The sequence below is a fragment of the Euphorbia lathyris genome, chromosome 5 (assembly GCF_963576675.1).
Source record: "Euphorbia lathyris chromosome 5, ddEupLath1.1, whole genome shotgun sequence".
In the NCBI taxonomy this organism is placed as follows: Eukaryota; Viridiplantae; Streptophyta; class Magnoliopsida; order Malpighiales; family Euphorbiaceae; genus Euphorbia; species Euphorbia lathyris.
This window is the reverse complement of record NC_088914.1, coordinates 4,865,484-4,880,869: the sequence shown is the minus strand read 5'-3', so window position 1 is coordinate 4,880,869 and position 15,386 is coordinate 4,865,484. Positions and strand designations below refer to the sequence as shown.

The 15,386-nt window shown below is 29.5% G+C and overlaps 1 protein-coding gene across 1 annotated transcript; it reads left to right on the top strand.

Moving 5' to 3' along the window:
* Window positions 1-2,956: 2,956 nt before the first annotated feature.
* Window positions 2,957-3,531, top strand: LOC136230781 (glutaredoxin-C5-like). The gene has a single exon (XM_066019963.1). It carries the CDS (start codon window positions 3,009-3,011, stop codon window positions 3,408-3,410), a length of 402 nt encoding a protein of 133 aa, XP_065876035.1. The 5' UTR covers window positions 2,957-3,008; the 3' UTR covers window positions 3,411-3,531.
* Window positions 3,532-15,386: the final 11,855 nt, after the last annotated feature.

Here is a 15,386-nt window from a genome sequence, read left to right as displayed (position 1 = left end):
AAAAATTTGCTTACAATTAAAAAGATTGACTTTGCAAATTACCTCATCTATAAAGTCTAACATTGTAAATTAACATGAACAATAAGTATTGTTCACCGGTGGCTCATATCATTCAAGTGCAAATTTCACAAACCATAACCCACTATTTATAAACTTTTAAACCACGAGACTGTCTTTATAAATCGGTTAAAAAATATGATCTAATTTAAGCGAATTGAATGGAGAATAAATTTAATTATTATCATGATAAAAGTTAACAATCCACACCTATAACAATGTATTGAAATGGGAATACGTCACAAAACAAAAGATAAATTAATAAATTCCAAGAATCCGACAAGAAGGACGGGGAAGCCGTCCATCATCTTTACCTGCATTCAGGCAAGAATCCACTCATTTTCTGTTTGGTCTCCACGAAAACAAAGTTACTTAAAATGTTAAAAAAAAAGTTTTTATTTTCTATTTTGTAAGATACTAAAATATTTCCAATGTTTGCTATTAAAATTAATTTTATCTCTAACGTTCTAAGTTATAAACGGTATAATTAAAGTATCTATGTGTTTTTGATGTGATAACATGACATTGAAGATAACAAAATTCTTCGATGAAGTAGAAAGTTTCATTAATAATATTTAAAATCGATCAATTTACTAATGTTAGAGCTTTTTTTTTTTTGACAAGGAATAGTCATCTTTATTAAATATCAGAAACAAGAACAGTACAGACACAAGGAGGAGGTTCTGAATTCCAGACCATCCTCTCGAAAGCAGGTGTAGCTGCACGGGCTAAAGAGTGAGCAGCGGAATTCGCTGACTTACGAATAAAAGAAATTGACACATTAACTATATCCTTAATAAGGATTTTGCAGTCTTCAATAACTAGATCCAGAGCCGAATTGCTACTAGTTTCTCACTGAATAGCATACACTAGCAATTGTGAATCCGATTCCACCAACACGTTCTGTCTGCCAGACTTCTTCACTATTATGACGTGAATGATAAAATTGTATTGTAATAACCATTTAGTTATTGGTAGAGAACATATTTAATTTTTACGTATAAAATAATATAATTTTAAATATAAAGTGACGTTGCAGTTTCAAGTTCAATTAACAATATTTAAGTTTTTTTTCATGTGTATTCTTACACCTTCTATGTTTCAACATTCTAGCCGCCACGGATTGAAGTTTGAAGTTACACTTATTCCTTTTAATGATGTTTGAAACTGGATCATCTAGTGAACAACATATTTAAAATAGTATTGTTTTGTATATAAAAATTAAATAATTGGACTGATAATTTCTAACACGATGATACGATTTATAAAAACAATCTGTTTAAAACAACCCATTTAATATGATTATAATTTTTATTTTATTATATATATATATATATATCACGTGAAATATATAAATACATAGATCGCGATTATTATACTATAACTTATTTCTTAAAAAAAAAAATACTATAACTTATTTTTATAACCCATACACTCTGGTTGTCACACAGTAGTGCTCACTTGGACTCTGAATGACCAAATAAATTTGATTATTCACCGTTACATCTAAGCTTATTAAATCTAAGTCTTAAGATGATTTGAATCTCCACCACATGATTCTAATAAACTTGAATCTAATGGTGAATGACCAAATTCATTTGGTCATTCAAGGTCCAGGTGAACATTACTGGATTGTCATAATAATTTCTTTTGACTACTCGACAATTACTCTATCTAGTAATATTATAGTTACTCTCTTTAAAAAAAAAAGTAATATTGTAGCTATTTATTTATTTTTAATTATTTCTCATTAAAAAAACTATAAAAACTTATTTGTTAACATTTTATTATTTGCGAAAAAAATTTGGTAAATTTTGCCGGATTACACAATTCGATACATATAAATATATCAAAACATTTTTTTTTCACTTTTTTTCATATAGACTTAATATATGAATATTTTTTTTTTAAATTTGACACATGACATATAGATATATCATTTTTTTTTAAATTCTTTACAACTGTCCTAAATATACCCTTATTATCACAATTGTTTTGGATTATTTAAACTTATAATTAAAGTCTAATCATAGATTTTATCTATGTTTTTTAATTACACAAATTAATAAGATTATAATCCGCGAGCGTTTGGTCCAAGAAACTCTAATATCATATAATGGAACTATTTGAACCAAAATAGTTAAAGTTCAATTATAGATCTTATATTAATTTCTGATACTAGTAACATTAGATGAAAATTAAAATGATCTTCAAACTTGATATTCAGGATTAAATTAATTCATATTAGGTTTTAAGTCGTAAATTTTGATAAATTAATTCAAATTTTATAATTTTTTCTATCAAAATTGAACGTATCCGAACAATTTATCAAAATTTACCAACTTAAAAACCACCGAGTTATAATAAATTGAGGTTTGATTCCCTACTTCGTCAAAATTTAGCCCTTATTGGTAGGTGATCTGTAAATTTCACTGTAAACTCTTATCGAGGTCTGTGATTTGCCCTGACCTTGGGAGTGGGTAGACCTACCTTACCTAAACTTTTTTAAGATAAAAAAAAAAAATTGATTTTCACTGTTTTAATTTAGGACCTTTTGACCTAGAGTTTTTTTTTTTTTTTTTTTACTTAAAAAACACTACCTCTCTCACTCTTCTTTCTCTCTCTAAAACAGACAAATAACACATAGCCGCCTTCTAAATCTGACACTAAGTAAAAAAAAAAAAACACATGATGTCTTCAAATATACAGACAAGACAACAGTTAATCCTTTTAAAGCTAAACCCCCAACCCAACCAAACCTTCTTCCTCCCCTCCACGCCCCTCGACAACAACAGACAAACCCCTCCACAATTACCCTTTTACCCCTCCCCCACCCCCAACTTCCCCTATATAACCCCCAAATTTCACCCCATTTCACCCAATTTCAGACCCAATTTCACTCAATTTCACACAATTTCACTCAATTTCACTCAATTTCACACTTACTGAAAATGCAATTCCAGGCATCAGAATCATCATGGGGAGGAGGGAGAACATACTACATGTCACCGGTAATGATCCGGTCAGGAACCGACCCGTTAGAGCGAGTGATAAAGTTAGCTTCGGAGAGTGCTGTGGTGATATTTAGTTTAAGTAGTTGTTGTATGTGTCATGCGGTGAAGAGGTTGTTTTGTGGAATGGGGGTTAACCCGACGGTTTACGAGCTGGATCAGGATCCGAAAGGGGGTGAAATGGAGCGGGTTTTAATGAGACTTGTTGGGAGTTATTCGGGGCCGGTTCCGGTTGTTTTTATTGGAGGGAAATTAATTGGGGGTATGGATAGAGTTATGGGTTCTCATATTAATGGTTCTCTTGTTCCTCTTCTTAAGGATGCTGGTGCTCTTTGGCTTTAATGAGGGTAGCGTGGGATTTTTTTTTTTTTCTTTTTTTTTGCTTATAGGTTTTTTTTTTTTAATTTGAGAAAAGGAAATTAAGGGATAAGAGAGAAATTAGAAATTGATTAGTTAGTGATTATGTATTTAGGTAAGTGTTAGTTAATTAATTAGTTGAGCTGATTAATTATGAGTTCTAACTTGTGTAATGGAAATTTTACTTCAAGGAGTAATTTAATGTTTTTCTTTTGTATATATAGTGTTTTTCTTTCCATAGATTTGGATTACTTTTTATATCAATATCACCATAAATTATAATCCAATATAAATTTTATTATCATATAGTATAAGTTTAAATAAAATAATAATCAGGATATTCGATAATCTCTAAAATAAATAATTTATTAGTCATGAGTTTGTGCATATTACATTACTTATTTTATTTTTAGAAATACACTATAATGTTCATGATTTTGACAAAACTAATTATTTAATTCTCCATCTATAAATTTAATACAAAATGATATCTATCATTAATTAATTTTCATTAATTAATTTTCATATATGTTTTCATTAAGTTTTGTTTAGTATATTAATACGAGAATGAAAATTAAAATTCATAATAAAATTATACTAATATTATTTAGTTTTTTTATTTAAAAATAAATAAATAATTTTATAATAATTTAGTATTTATAATACACTTGGGACCGGACTATTTGTATAACAATTGGGAGGTTATTCCTATATAGAGGTTGGTATAACAAAGACTCTCAGCACTTGAGACCAAACTTTTATATAACAATTGGAAGGTTATTCTAATATAGAGTATTCCTATATAGAGGTTTTACTGTAATATCTATTTAATATGGCATTTGTTATATAAATTTATCATTTTATTTATAATGATTTATTAAAATAATATATTATTTAATATATATATATATTATATTTTTAATGGTACATAAATTACAAACGCCGTGTAAAATAAAATATTATATGAAAAATAAATTAACTATCATTCAAATTAAAATATAATAACATTATATATTTTATTAAATTTTTAATTAAAAATACACTAAATAGTAATATAATATTATTATTAATATTGCTTTTCGTACTTGCATTAATATAATAAAAATTTATATAAAACTTAATTAAAAAATATCTATATAAATTAATTAATGGTAGAAATTTTTTTTGTTATTTATATAAAATTTATGGATAGAGGGACTAAAAAATTAGTTTTACCAAAACTTAAGGATTTTATAGTATGTTTAAAAAAAAAAATACCAACTAATATAGTATATAAAAACTTAAAGACTAATAAATTATTTATCTTAATCTCTATTGGTTAGAGTATTAATTGCAAGCAAATTGCAAATTGCAAATGTTTATGTAGTATTAAATAATATTGAGATCATTGCAAACTTGCTTAATTTGTAAGAATTTAATAAGATAAATTAAGTGTTATACGTGATTTATCCAATTTGTAAATATAAGCATGCAATTTAAAAGTTCGTAAATAAAAATTTGTGTTATATTTTATTTACAAAATAAAATATTTTAAATTACACTATTAAGTTCTTAATAAAACTATAGACATTTTTTTCTTAAAAAAATATATTTACACATCGACAAAACACAGTTCTTCCAAACACAGCTCCATAAATTATATGATGGACATTTTAAGTTTTTTACTAATTGAAAAATTTACGAAATAAATGTTTAAGTTCATTTTATACGGTTGCAATTTGATTTGAGAACATGTGTTTTGTCAATATGTAAATGTAATGTTTTTAAAAGATAAAAATGCCCTTGACAATATAAATTTCAAATACTTTATTTGATAAAAAATACATTCCACAAATCTTAACTTGTAAATTTTTAAATCACAAGCCTATGAATATTTATAATCATATATTTTTGGTATATCAATTATATATGAGTATTTCAAATAAAACATAAATTAGGAATACAAATAATAAAATTATTTTATGTACATATTATTAGTAAAGAGGATTTTTTTTTACAAATTTTTTTTTTTTGAAAAGCAAATAAATTTTGAATTTCCCCAGTTAAAGCAGAAAAGATTCAGAAGAAACTGGACCTTTCTTTCTTCAGTTTGGGCAGGTCCACCAATCCGGCCCATAAATTTTTTTAGGCCTAATGATTATTTATCTACCTATTAAATTATAGGGTCAAATACATGAATATCATAATTATGAAAAAAAATTACAACTAAGTCATATCACTAAACTTAATTCTTAATATGTCATTATTCTCTATATATTATGATTTTACACCATAATTTAAAAAATTTAGACTTCAATTCATAAATCATAAATCCTAAAAAATATATTCTACACTTCTAATTCATAAATTATAATCCTTAAAATATATTAAAAGTACTGATTTTACTAATTTGACATAATCCAAAATTATGATTTGATATAGTTGTAAATAGTTTTTAGGATATGAATTTCTGTGTAATTTTCCCTAAATTATTTGACATAAATATAATAAAAAAATGTTAATAATTGAGAAAATTACAAAAATAAACTAGTTGAAAAAGGAAAATATAACAAAAAAAAAATTTAAGGATTTCACATAAGCAAATATAGCAATAGATTTCGTGGTTTGGCTGATTTAAAAGTTTGCAAACAGGAGTCTGAACTTTATAAATTTTGTAGTTAAAATAATACTTGTGATTTATTTGTGGTGAAGCTCTTAGCCTAGTGGTTGAGAGTTTACCTATGCCTTGGGAGGTCATGGGTTCGAATCACATCCGGGTCTGGTGGGAATTTTTCTTTCTTCTTTAATGTAAGCGCATTGTGTGCAATTTTTTTTTTTAAAAAAAAATACTTGTGATTTATTTAATTTACATAATCATCTTTTCTTAATCTCTCATTTTTAGGATAAATAGTCAAACTAATAATTTTGAAGAAATGATTGAGTTTATAAAATACAAAATGTACAAATCTCTATTTACAAACTTTTAAATCATATCAAATCATAAAGTTTATTTTTATACTTTTTCCTATAATAATATTAAGCAAATTATTTCTATAACTCTTATTATCATGTCAAAAAATTGATAAAACAAATAATAGAAGTTTAGTTTGATTTCCTTCATAATAGCTATCACTAATTATTACTCCATCCGTTTTATATTACATGTCTTTTTAGAGAATTGTATAGAAATTAAGGATATTGCAAAAAAGACATTGTTGCTTCTTATTTATTGATTCCAATATTTATTTATTCTATAATAAGTCCATTATTCTAATTAATTTCTGTAAAATCGCGTTTTATAGCAGGAAAAAAGATGACTTAACGTGTGCTGATCATATAAAATGACATGTAATATGAAACAAAAAAGAATCTCTAGAAAGACATGTAATATGAAACGGATGTAGTGTTTCTTTAACTTTTTTTACGGTTTTTTAAGAGCATGGGTTTAATTTAAACCCACAAGGCCTACTACATTACCAGCTCTCTGAACTTGTTCAAAATAGTAGATTAGCTCCCTGAACTTTGCAAGTGTCCAACCAACTCACTAAACTTGCTTATTCTGTAATAACTAAATACAAAAATTTATTAAACATAAATTCTAAAAATACATCTTCATCTATTCGAGAGGTAAGTTTTTCGCTTCTCCTACCTTTCAACCTATTATAAGAGTTAGTGTTGCATGTTTGAGAGATTGAATGGATGAGAATCGAGAGTTAGTATTATGGTTTTTGTATTTAGTTGTTAGAGAATAAGCAAATTTGGGAAGTTGGTGAGACACTTATAAAGTTCAGGGAGCTAATCTATTTTTTATAGACAAGTTTAGGTAGCTGGTGAAACGAAATAAGCAAGTGTAGGGAGCCGGTAAGACACTTGCAAAGTTTAGAGAGCCAATCTACTATTTTGGACAAGTTCAGGGAGCTGAACTCCCACTTTGAAATGTATCAGCTAAGCTCAGTTGATGTGTTTTTTTTTTAACTTCAACCAAACACTACTGTTAAAAATAAGTATAAATGTAAAAAATACCCTTAACGTTCACAATTAAGAGCAATTTTATTTTTAATGTCTAAAATATCGCAATTTCACTCTTAACTTTGGCAGTCTAGGTCAATTTTACTCATAATAGTGGCAAATTATATCATTTTAAGAAATAATGCATCAAACTGTTTTTTCAATTATAAATATTGTCATCTACACTTCATATGTGCGTCATTTTGTCACTAATCAAATTACAGATCACAAACATGTGAATACATATGGAAATTTTAAAAAAAATAAAATTATATTGCATTTTATACGAGTTGGACAAAAAAATCTAAATATTTCTTCGAATTTAAAAATATTAATCTCCAATTCTATTATTAAATTATAAATGCAAAACTGGTCAATTTTTTTTTGCAACTCATCAATTATTTTCATAATTTCAGTTTTTATCGGAATAGAGATACTATTCAATAACGTATATTTTCATGAAAAATGTATCTTGTCCAATTTTTCGAGTCGTAATTATCCATTTTTGGGGTTCTCGGGTTGTAACGCATGAATTATTTTCATAATTTCAGTTTTGATTGAAAGAGAGAAATAATTAACTGTTTTTGAAAGAAAAATATGAGAAAAGTAAAAATGTGCGGTGATGGATGTATTTATTTTTGACACTTTGCCTCTTCATTTTGTTCTCTTTGATTATTCTCACTTCACTTTGAGTTGTATCATCCAAGTCTGTGAATCCTGCTTTCCACTATGATCTATGAAGCACGAAAACTCTTCATGACATGCGTTTTTTTCGTTTCCGGTAAATGTGGGAAACAGAAACTTTCGGAAACTGATACGAAACGTTTCCGTAACTACCCAAAATATGAAACACGTCTCTCAATTTTTTAACGGTTTTCCTTATATATTTCGATTAAAATTCTGGAAATTCAAACTTTCTATTTTGCAATTCTTATTCAATCTAAGATTAGGAAAATTGAAACTTCCTATTTGAGAGATAATTTCTTTCTTCTATAATCTTTATCTCTTGAATCTCGATTGAGCTTGGACTTTCTTCCTCTTGTTCTTCAATTTTGTTTTTTTAATGTATTATTATATTTTTAATATTTATAAATATGCCCCCTATATTTTACACGTTTCTCCCACGTTTTCATTTACTATATTTTTCAGAAATTACGTTTTCCAGTATCCGTATTTGTTTCCGTGCAACATAGACCATGATTAATCTAAATTTGGAATCTTTATCTAGCTTGTTGATACTTCTTATTTTTTTTAAAGAACTTCCTTTTTAACCTGACTTATCTTAATGAAGATCTTTATTTGCTTTATATCTCATTCCCATTAAGTATGCTTATAATGTCTTGATTATCTTTATACTCAACTGAGAATTCACATAATTAAAAATTTAATGAGAGAAAAACGTGGTTAGTTGAATAAAAATAGGGACAGTGGAGATAAGACTTTAGCTGCTTGAGAATTAGTCGGGGCGGGCGGACGAGCGAGCGAACGAGCGAGCGCGTGCGTATGGTATATTTTGCAAAACCCACTAAACACAAACCCTTCAACTAACTCTCAAGTTTCCCATTTCACATAAAAAGCCATTTCACATAAAATCTCCAACAATAGGTTCTCACCATTTTACAAAAGTGGGGTACCCCTTGGAGCACACTCAAATGTGTGAGAATCTTCTTTATGAATATCACCACAAAGTATTTTCCGAGCAATGTGGCCTTTATTCTTCTAACTTTTTTTGAAAACAAAAAGCTTGGGCTTTTTCAAAAATTCAAATTGGGCCTAAAACCCAACTTATCCCTATTTTGGCCAAACCCAACAGCTCATTGTCTATTAGCATCCCGAAATATTCCACGTACTGCAATCATTCTTTCGTGGTACCTTGAGCCATCCGCATTGAGTTTTACCCAACCCACATCCGGTTTGGTCCAGTCGAGTAGTTTCTCTGATTTTAGTACACCGCCATGTGCCCCATTCCAACTCTCCCAATTGTTCAAGTAGTCGAAACCTGAGTTTAAAATAGTTCGAGTAGTGTCAAATGAATTTTATCGTTGGTTTGGAAGGCTATCCAGTTCCTCCATCGCCATAAATACCAACACGCCGTTAGGAAAATAACCGCCTAGTTATCTATCTTCTTCATGTGCTAGTTACTTATACACCACATGAACCACTCACCACTGTCCATATTAAAAAGAAGTTTTAATACATCACAAGCTCCGTGAACTTGCCCATAAAAGTAGATTGGTTTCCTGAATTTTGTTAGTGTCTCATAAGCTCTCTAAACTTGTTTATTCGAGATGTAATTTTTTCTCTTCTCTTACCTTTCAACCTATTATAAGAGTTAGTGTTGCAGGTTTGAGATATCGAATGGATGATGATCGAGATTTGGTATTATAGTTTTTGTATTTAGTTGTTACGGAATAAGCAAGTTCAGAAAGCCGGTGAGACATTTGCAAAGTTCAGGGAGCTAATATACTTTTATGGACAAGTTTAGGGAGCTGGTGATACAAAGTAAGCAAGTTTAGGGAGTTGGTGAGACACTAATAAGGGAGTCAATATACTTTTATGGACAAGTTCACGGAGCTAGTGATGTATTAAGCCTTAAAGAAACGTTGTTGAAGATTCAGCGAGATGAACTCCTTCCATTTGTATAAAAAATATATAATCATTCGTATTATATATAGGGATGCAAGTGGGACGAGGAATCACCGATAAGAATCCCTATGGGATGGGGATGGGGATGAGGATAGTTTTATCCCCCGTGATGGGGATGGGGAATGGTATCCCCGCCCCGTGGGGATCCCCAATGGGGAATCCCCGGCGGCTCCCCAATTATTCCTTATTATAATTAAAATTATACTTTAAATATCGTAATTTATAACATTTAACTTAAATTAAATATATTTATTTTCAAATAAAAAATTAAATAGGATAAATAAAATATTAGCCAATGACTAAATGGATATTTTTCCTAACCTAAACTAAATGGATAGTATCTCTACAATTTTTTCGAACAAAACCTAAAATTAGAAAGGAGAAGAGAAAAGAAATATATACTAATTTTTTTTAAAAATATAAATGGTAGATGGAGATGTGGAATAGGGAAAAGTGCTTTTAAATGGGGATAGGGATTCCCGCGGGCAGGGCCGGCTCTAGGGGGAGGCCGCCTAGGGCCTCTGATATACGGGGGCCTTCGATCGGAATTTTTTTAAAATTTGATAATTATTAAAAAAAATTATGGTTAAAAGGTATAAAGATTTAAATACATAACAAAAGATATTGCTAGGCTGAATGGTAAAGACGTAGTAGAGATATTCACAAGGGTCAAGGTTTGATTCCCTAGAATAACATTTTTTTGTTCACATTTTCTCTTATTTTTTCTTTCTTTCTTTGACAACACGAATGTATAAATTATTACTTTGTTATTGTAGTTATTTTTAAATTTTTTATTTTTTAATAAATTACAATATGAAATTCACTTATAAATTGTAATTTGGTGCAAAATGTTATTTAGACTCTGATTTATTTAAAATTTTAATATTTGACCACTAATTTATTATTTGATTACATTTAGATCATAAACTATTTAAATTGATGAAATTTCACTCAATTTTGATGATTCATTGGATCAACATTTATTGGTTCATTTTTTCTCTTATTTTTTGTCTTTCTTTTGACAACACATGTATTGATTTTTTCTGAACTTTTTTTCATATTTGAAAACAATGTATAAACTATTATTTTGTTATTGTAGTTATTTTTTAATTTTTAATTTTTTTAATTACAAGAGGAAATGCACTTATAAATTACAATTTGTAATTTGATATAAAATATTATTTAGACTCTGATTTATTTAAAATTTTAATATTTGGCCACTAATTTATCATTTGGTCACATTTGGACCATATACTATTCAAATTGATGAAATTCTACTCAATTTTGATGAAGTCTTGATAAAATTGTTTCTTTATGATATGTATGTGGTGATATTTTGACATATGGGCTTGACATGCTGTACGTTTTAAAGTTGATTTACCCAAATAATTAATGAGATTAAAACAAGAAAACTAATTTCTAAACTAAAATTTATCAAGTCTAGTTATCAAAATATCATCATATGTCAATAGTTCTATTAAGTTTCCATCCAAATGGATTGAAATTTCACAAATTGGGATAGTTCAGTGGCCAAATGATAAAATTTTGGATAGATCAAGCGCCAAATGACAAGATTCCTTGAATCAATCGATGTCCAAATAGTGATTTAAGCCTGTAATTCATAATAAATACGCGACTCAACCAATTTTTAATCTCGAAGATAAATTCTTCTCTTTCTTTCAATAGAATCTTGCGATTAGGTTCGAGTTCAGCCGTCCAAAATTAATTTCCAGAAATTAACACTTTGTCGTCTGCTTGCTTCTCGCATGACTGGTGAGAAGAAACTTGATTTTAAATATATAAAAGAAAACTCGATTTTACATGTACAAAAGCAAGAAGAATAATAATTTCTTAGCTTTATTTTATTATTATATGATTTGAATTGTAGTTAATAATTTATTGATTTTACTATTTAATATTTATTATTTCTAAAATAGTATTAGATTTAGATATAAAAAAAATGCACAATACGCTTAGGGCCTCCAAAATGCTGGAGACGGCCCTGCCCGCGGGACGGGGATGGGGGACAAATATGTCCCCGTCTAACTCGCGGGGATAGAAAATCCCCGACTAGTCAGGGACAGGGATGGAAAATGCATTCCTCTCCCCGCTCCGTTTGTATCCCTTTATATATGAATGAAATAAGGTTCAAAAATACTTCTAATATTGTCACTCAAAAGCAATATTACCTCTAACGTTAAAAATGATGCAATTAGGAATCTAACGTTAATAATTAGGTCCAATTTTAGACATTTTGTTATAATTTTCGTTCTCTCTAATCTTGATGGCTGCCGGTTCATGAATTTTTCCGCCTTATCTCTATACGAACCCAACACAAAAATTGATGGGTTCGTGTTTTGATAAATAGATTTGGACTAAAATTTGGATTAGGAATTTAAGTTAGAATTAAGTCACTAAATATTATTGATGTGACATGAAGACAACACATTTACACCAATAGTTGCCTAAATATATGAATGGGTTTTATTTGGATAACAAAAAGAAATATAGCATGATGATGAGTTGTGTCATAAATTGCTGAAAATCTGGGCAAAGATATGGTAGAGGGAACAAATATACAATAATTCATGAATCACAAACCAACAAACCAAGACATGAAATTTCCAATTTTTAGACTTTTTTTCCCCATAAAATAATATGTGGCTATTGATTTTTCCATATTTATTAATTAATTTTGTGATTTTAACTTGATTTCAATTATAATTGCATTATTTAAACTCGGTTTTTAAAGAACTAATTGAACTAAAAGTTTAAACTGATAGTTAAGGTTAAAGAATAGCTTTTATTATTATTACTGACACACCCTCTCACGCTAATGCTCATTGGATTTGAAGCATATACATCACATGCTCATCCCACCATGTGTTTAAATCCATCAATAAATAAGGTTGTTAGGTTTCAAACCCTCAACCATTTAACAAAAAGAATGAATTGAATTAAAAATTGGGTAAATTACACCCATGGCCATTGAACTTTACCCATTTTCACATTATGGTCACTCAACTTCATTTCTTCCTGGTATGGCCACTAAACTTTACACTTTTTAACACTGGTGCCACTTAACGCCTCAAAACGATCATCGATGACTAAAAATAAAAAATCCAAAGCGTTAATAATAAAGAACTTTAATTCTTGAAAATTTTCGTTTTGAGGTCATTTAGGTGTTGTTTGGTTATGAGAAAGAAAGTGAATTTTTAGAGAGAGAAAGCTCCAAAAAATGTGATTTTGAAAATAAAAAATATGGTTTCGTGGTAAATGTCGTTCTGAACAACTTTAATTCTTGAAATTTTTTATTTTGAGATCGTTAACGATCATTAACGGCCATTTTAAGAAGTTAGTTAAAATTGAGTGGTCACCGGTGTTAAAAAGTATAAAGTTCAATGATCATACCGGAAAGAAATAAAGTTGAGTGACCATAATGTGAAAATGGGTAAAGTTCAGTGGCCATTGGTGTAATTTACCCATTAAAAATTTAAGCTGACAGTTAAGATTCAATAATGACTTTTATTATTATTATTAGGAAAAATTACAAAACTAGGTCAAATGGGAAGACTATTTACATATTTAACCCATTTACTCAACCTATTACATATCTAGACCCATTTTGTGTGACTTTTCAAAAATACCCCTGACCTTCCCACTTCCCCCCTATCTCCGCGAATCACCGCTCCCCCCTATCTCTTTGGTTATGCGAAAAGTTGCTCCTGCATTAATGATTTCAAGACTTTTGATCTTCCTTTCTTCCTTTAAATTGCACGAAATCTGCACCATTTCGTCAAAATCACAATGAATTTCTCATTTTCCTCTTTTCATCTCTTGATTCTGCAACTTCTGAACCCTAGAAAACGAAGCCATGGTTTTTCATCTTCATGTTCGTTGCTTGGTTTCTTTCTTCTTGTTACCATCAAAGAAATGGTTTTTCTACGTTATTTCCTTCGTTCTTCCCATGTTATCATATTGTTATTGTCGCTTTTGGGGGTGAAAGGGGCGAAAAATGTAAGTATCTGTTTTTTTTCTGCGTTTTATCATGAATTCACTTCGCAATCGATGGTTTCGCTAAGCTTTGCGAAGAGAACGAGCCTGGAAAGTGATGATCTACTTCGTGTATTGATGATTTCGCGACGTTCTGCGAAGAGAAAGAGTCTGAAACGTATGGATCTACCTCGCGAATTTATTAGTTCGCGAAGTCTGCGAATAGATCCTTACGTTTCAGACCTCGTAGACTTCGCGAAAAAATCGTTATGCGACGTAGATAGTCACATTTCAGACCTCGCAGACTTCGCGAAAAAATCGTTATGCGAAGTAAAATCACCTCTTCCCCTGCACATTTACATTCGTATGCTTCGCTAATTTTCATTTCGCGAATCCAAAATCGTCCTTTTTCATAACTAACACGGTTAATTTTTTCTGTAGATGGTTAAATACGTAACATCCCTTTCTGGAAGGCGGCGTACTGAGCTGCAGGGAAGATGATTTTCCTTCCTGTATAGGGATGAACTTCCCCAAGATTGACACATTCACTCCTGAAATGATTCGTTAGGAGAGGTTGTGTCAATCTCGGGGTGCACCATGGGACACGTCCATCCCATGGTGCCAATCTTGTTAGTAGATTTTGATAATGTTATGATTTGAATGTCGTTATTGTGGCAATCTTGTTGTAAATTTTGATAATGTTAGTAGAGTTCATTGTGGCAATCTTGTTGTAAATTTTGATAATGTTATGATTTGAATGTCGTTATTGTGGCAATCTTGTTGTAAATTTTGATAATGTTATGATTTTAATGTTAGAATCCGTTGTTGTTTGCCCTTTTTTGTTATATACCACTTCGCGAATTAGCTTCAAAACACATCTAGGCTTCGCATATGCGAACTAAATTCATCAAGCAAACCCAAACATTTACTTCGCAGACTTCGCATAGTATGGAATATGCGAAGTCAGACGGGATGGGGCGAGCCGCGCGTAAATATTGGGGGTATTTTTGGAAAGTCACACAAAATGAGTCTAGATATGTAATAGGTTGAGTAAATGTAAATGAGCCTCCCATTTGACCTAGTTTTATAATTTTCCCTTATTATTATCCCTGACATGATTAACAGACGTTAATCATTTTATATACATTCAAAAATTATATTTTCAATAGTTTTTAAAGACATGTTTTTCTATGCATGGCTTCGCTATAAAACAATATAAATTCAAACACAGATACAAAGAAGTGCAAATTTGCAAAAGTACGCGGTGATTGGCAATCAAAAGTAATTTTATCTCTAACGTTATAAATAATACAAATATATTGAACCAATTGAACA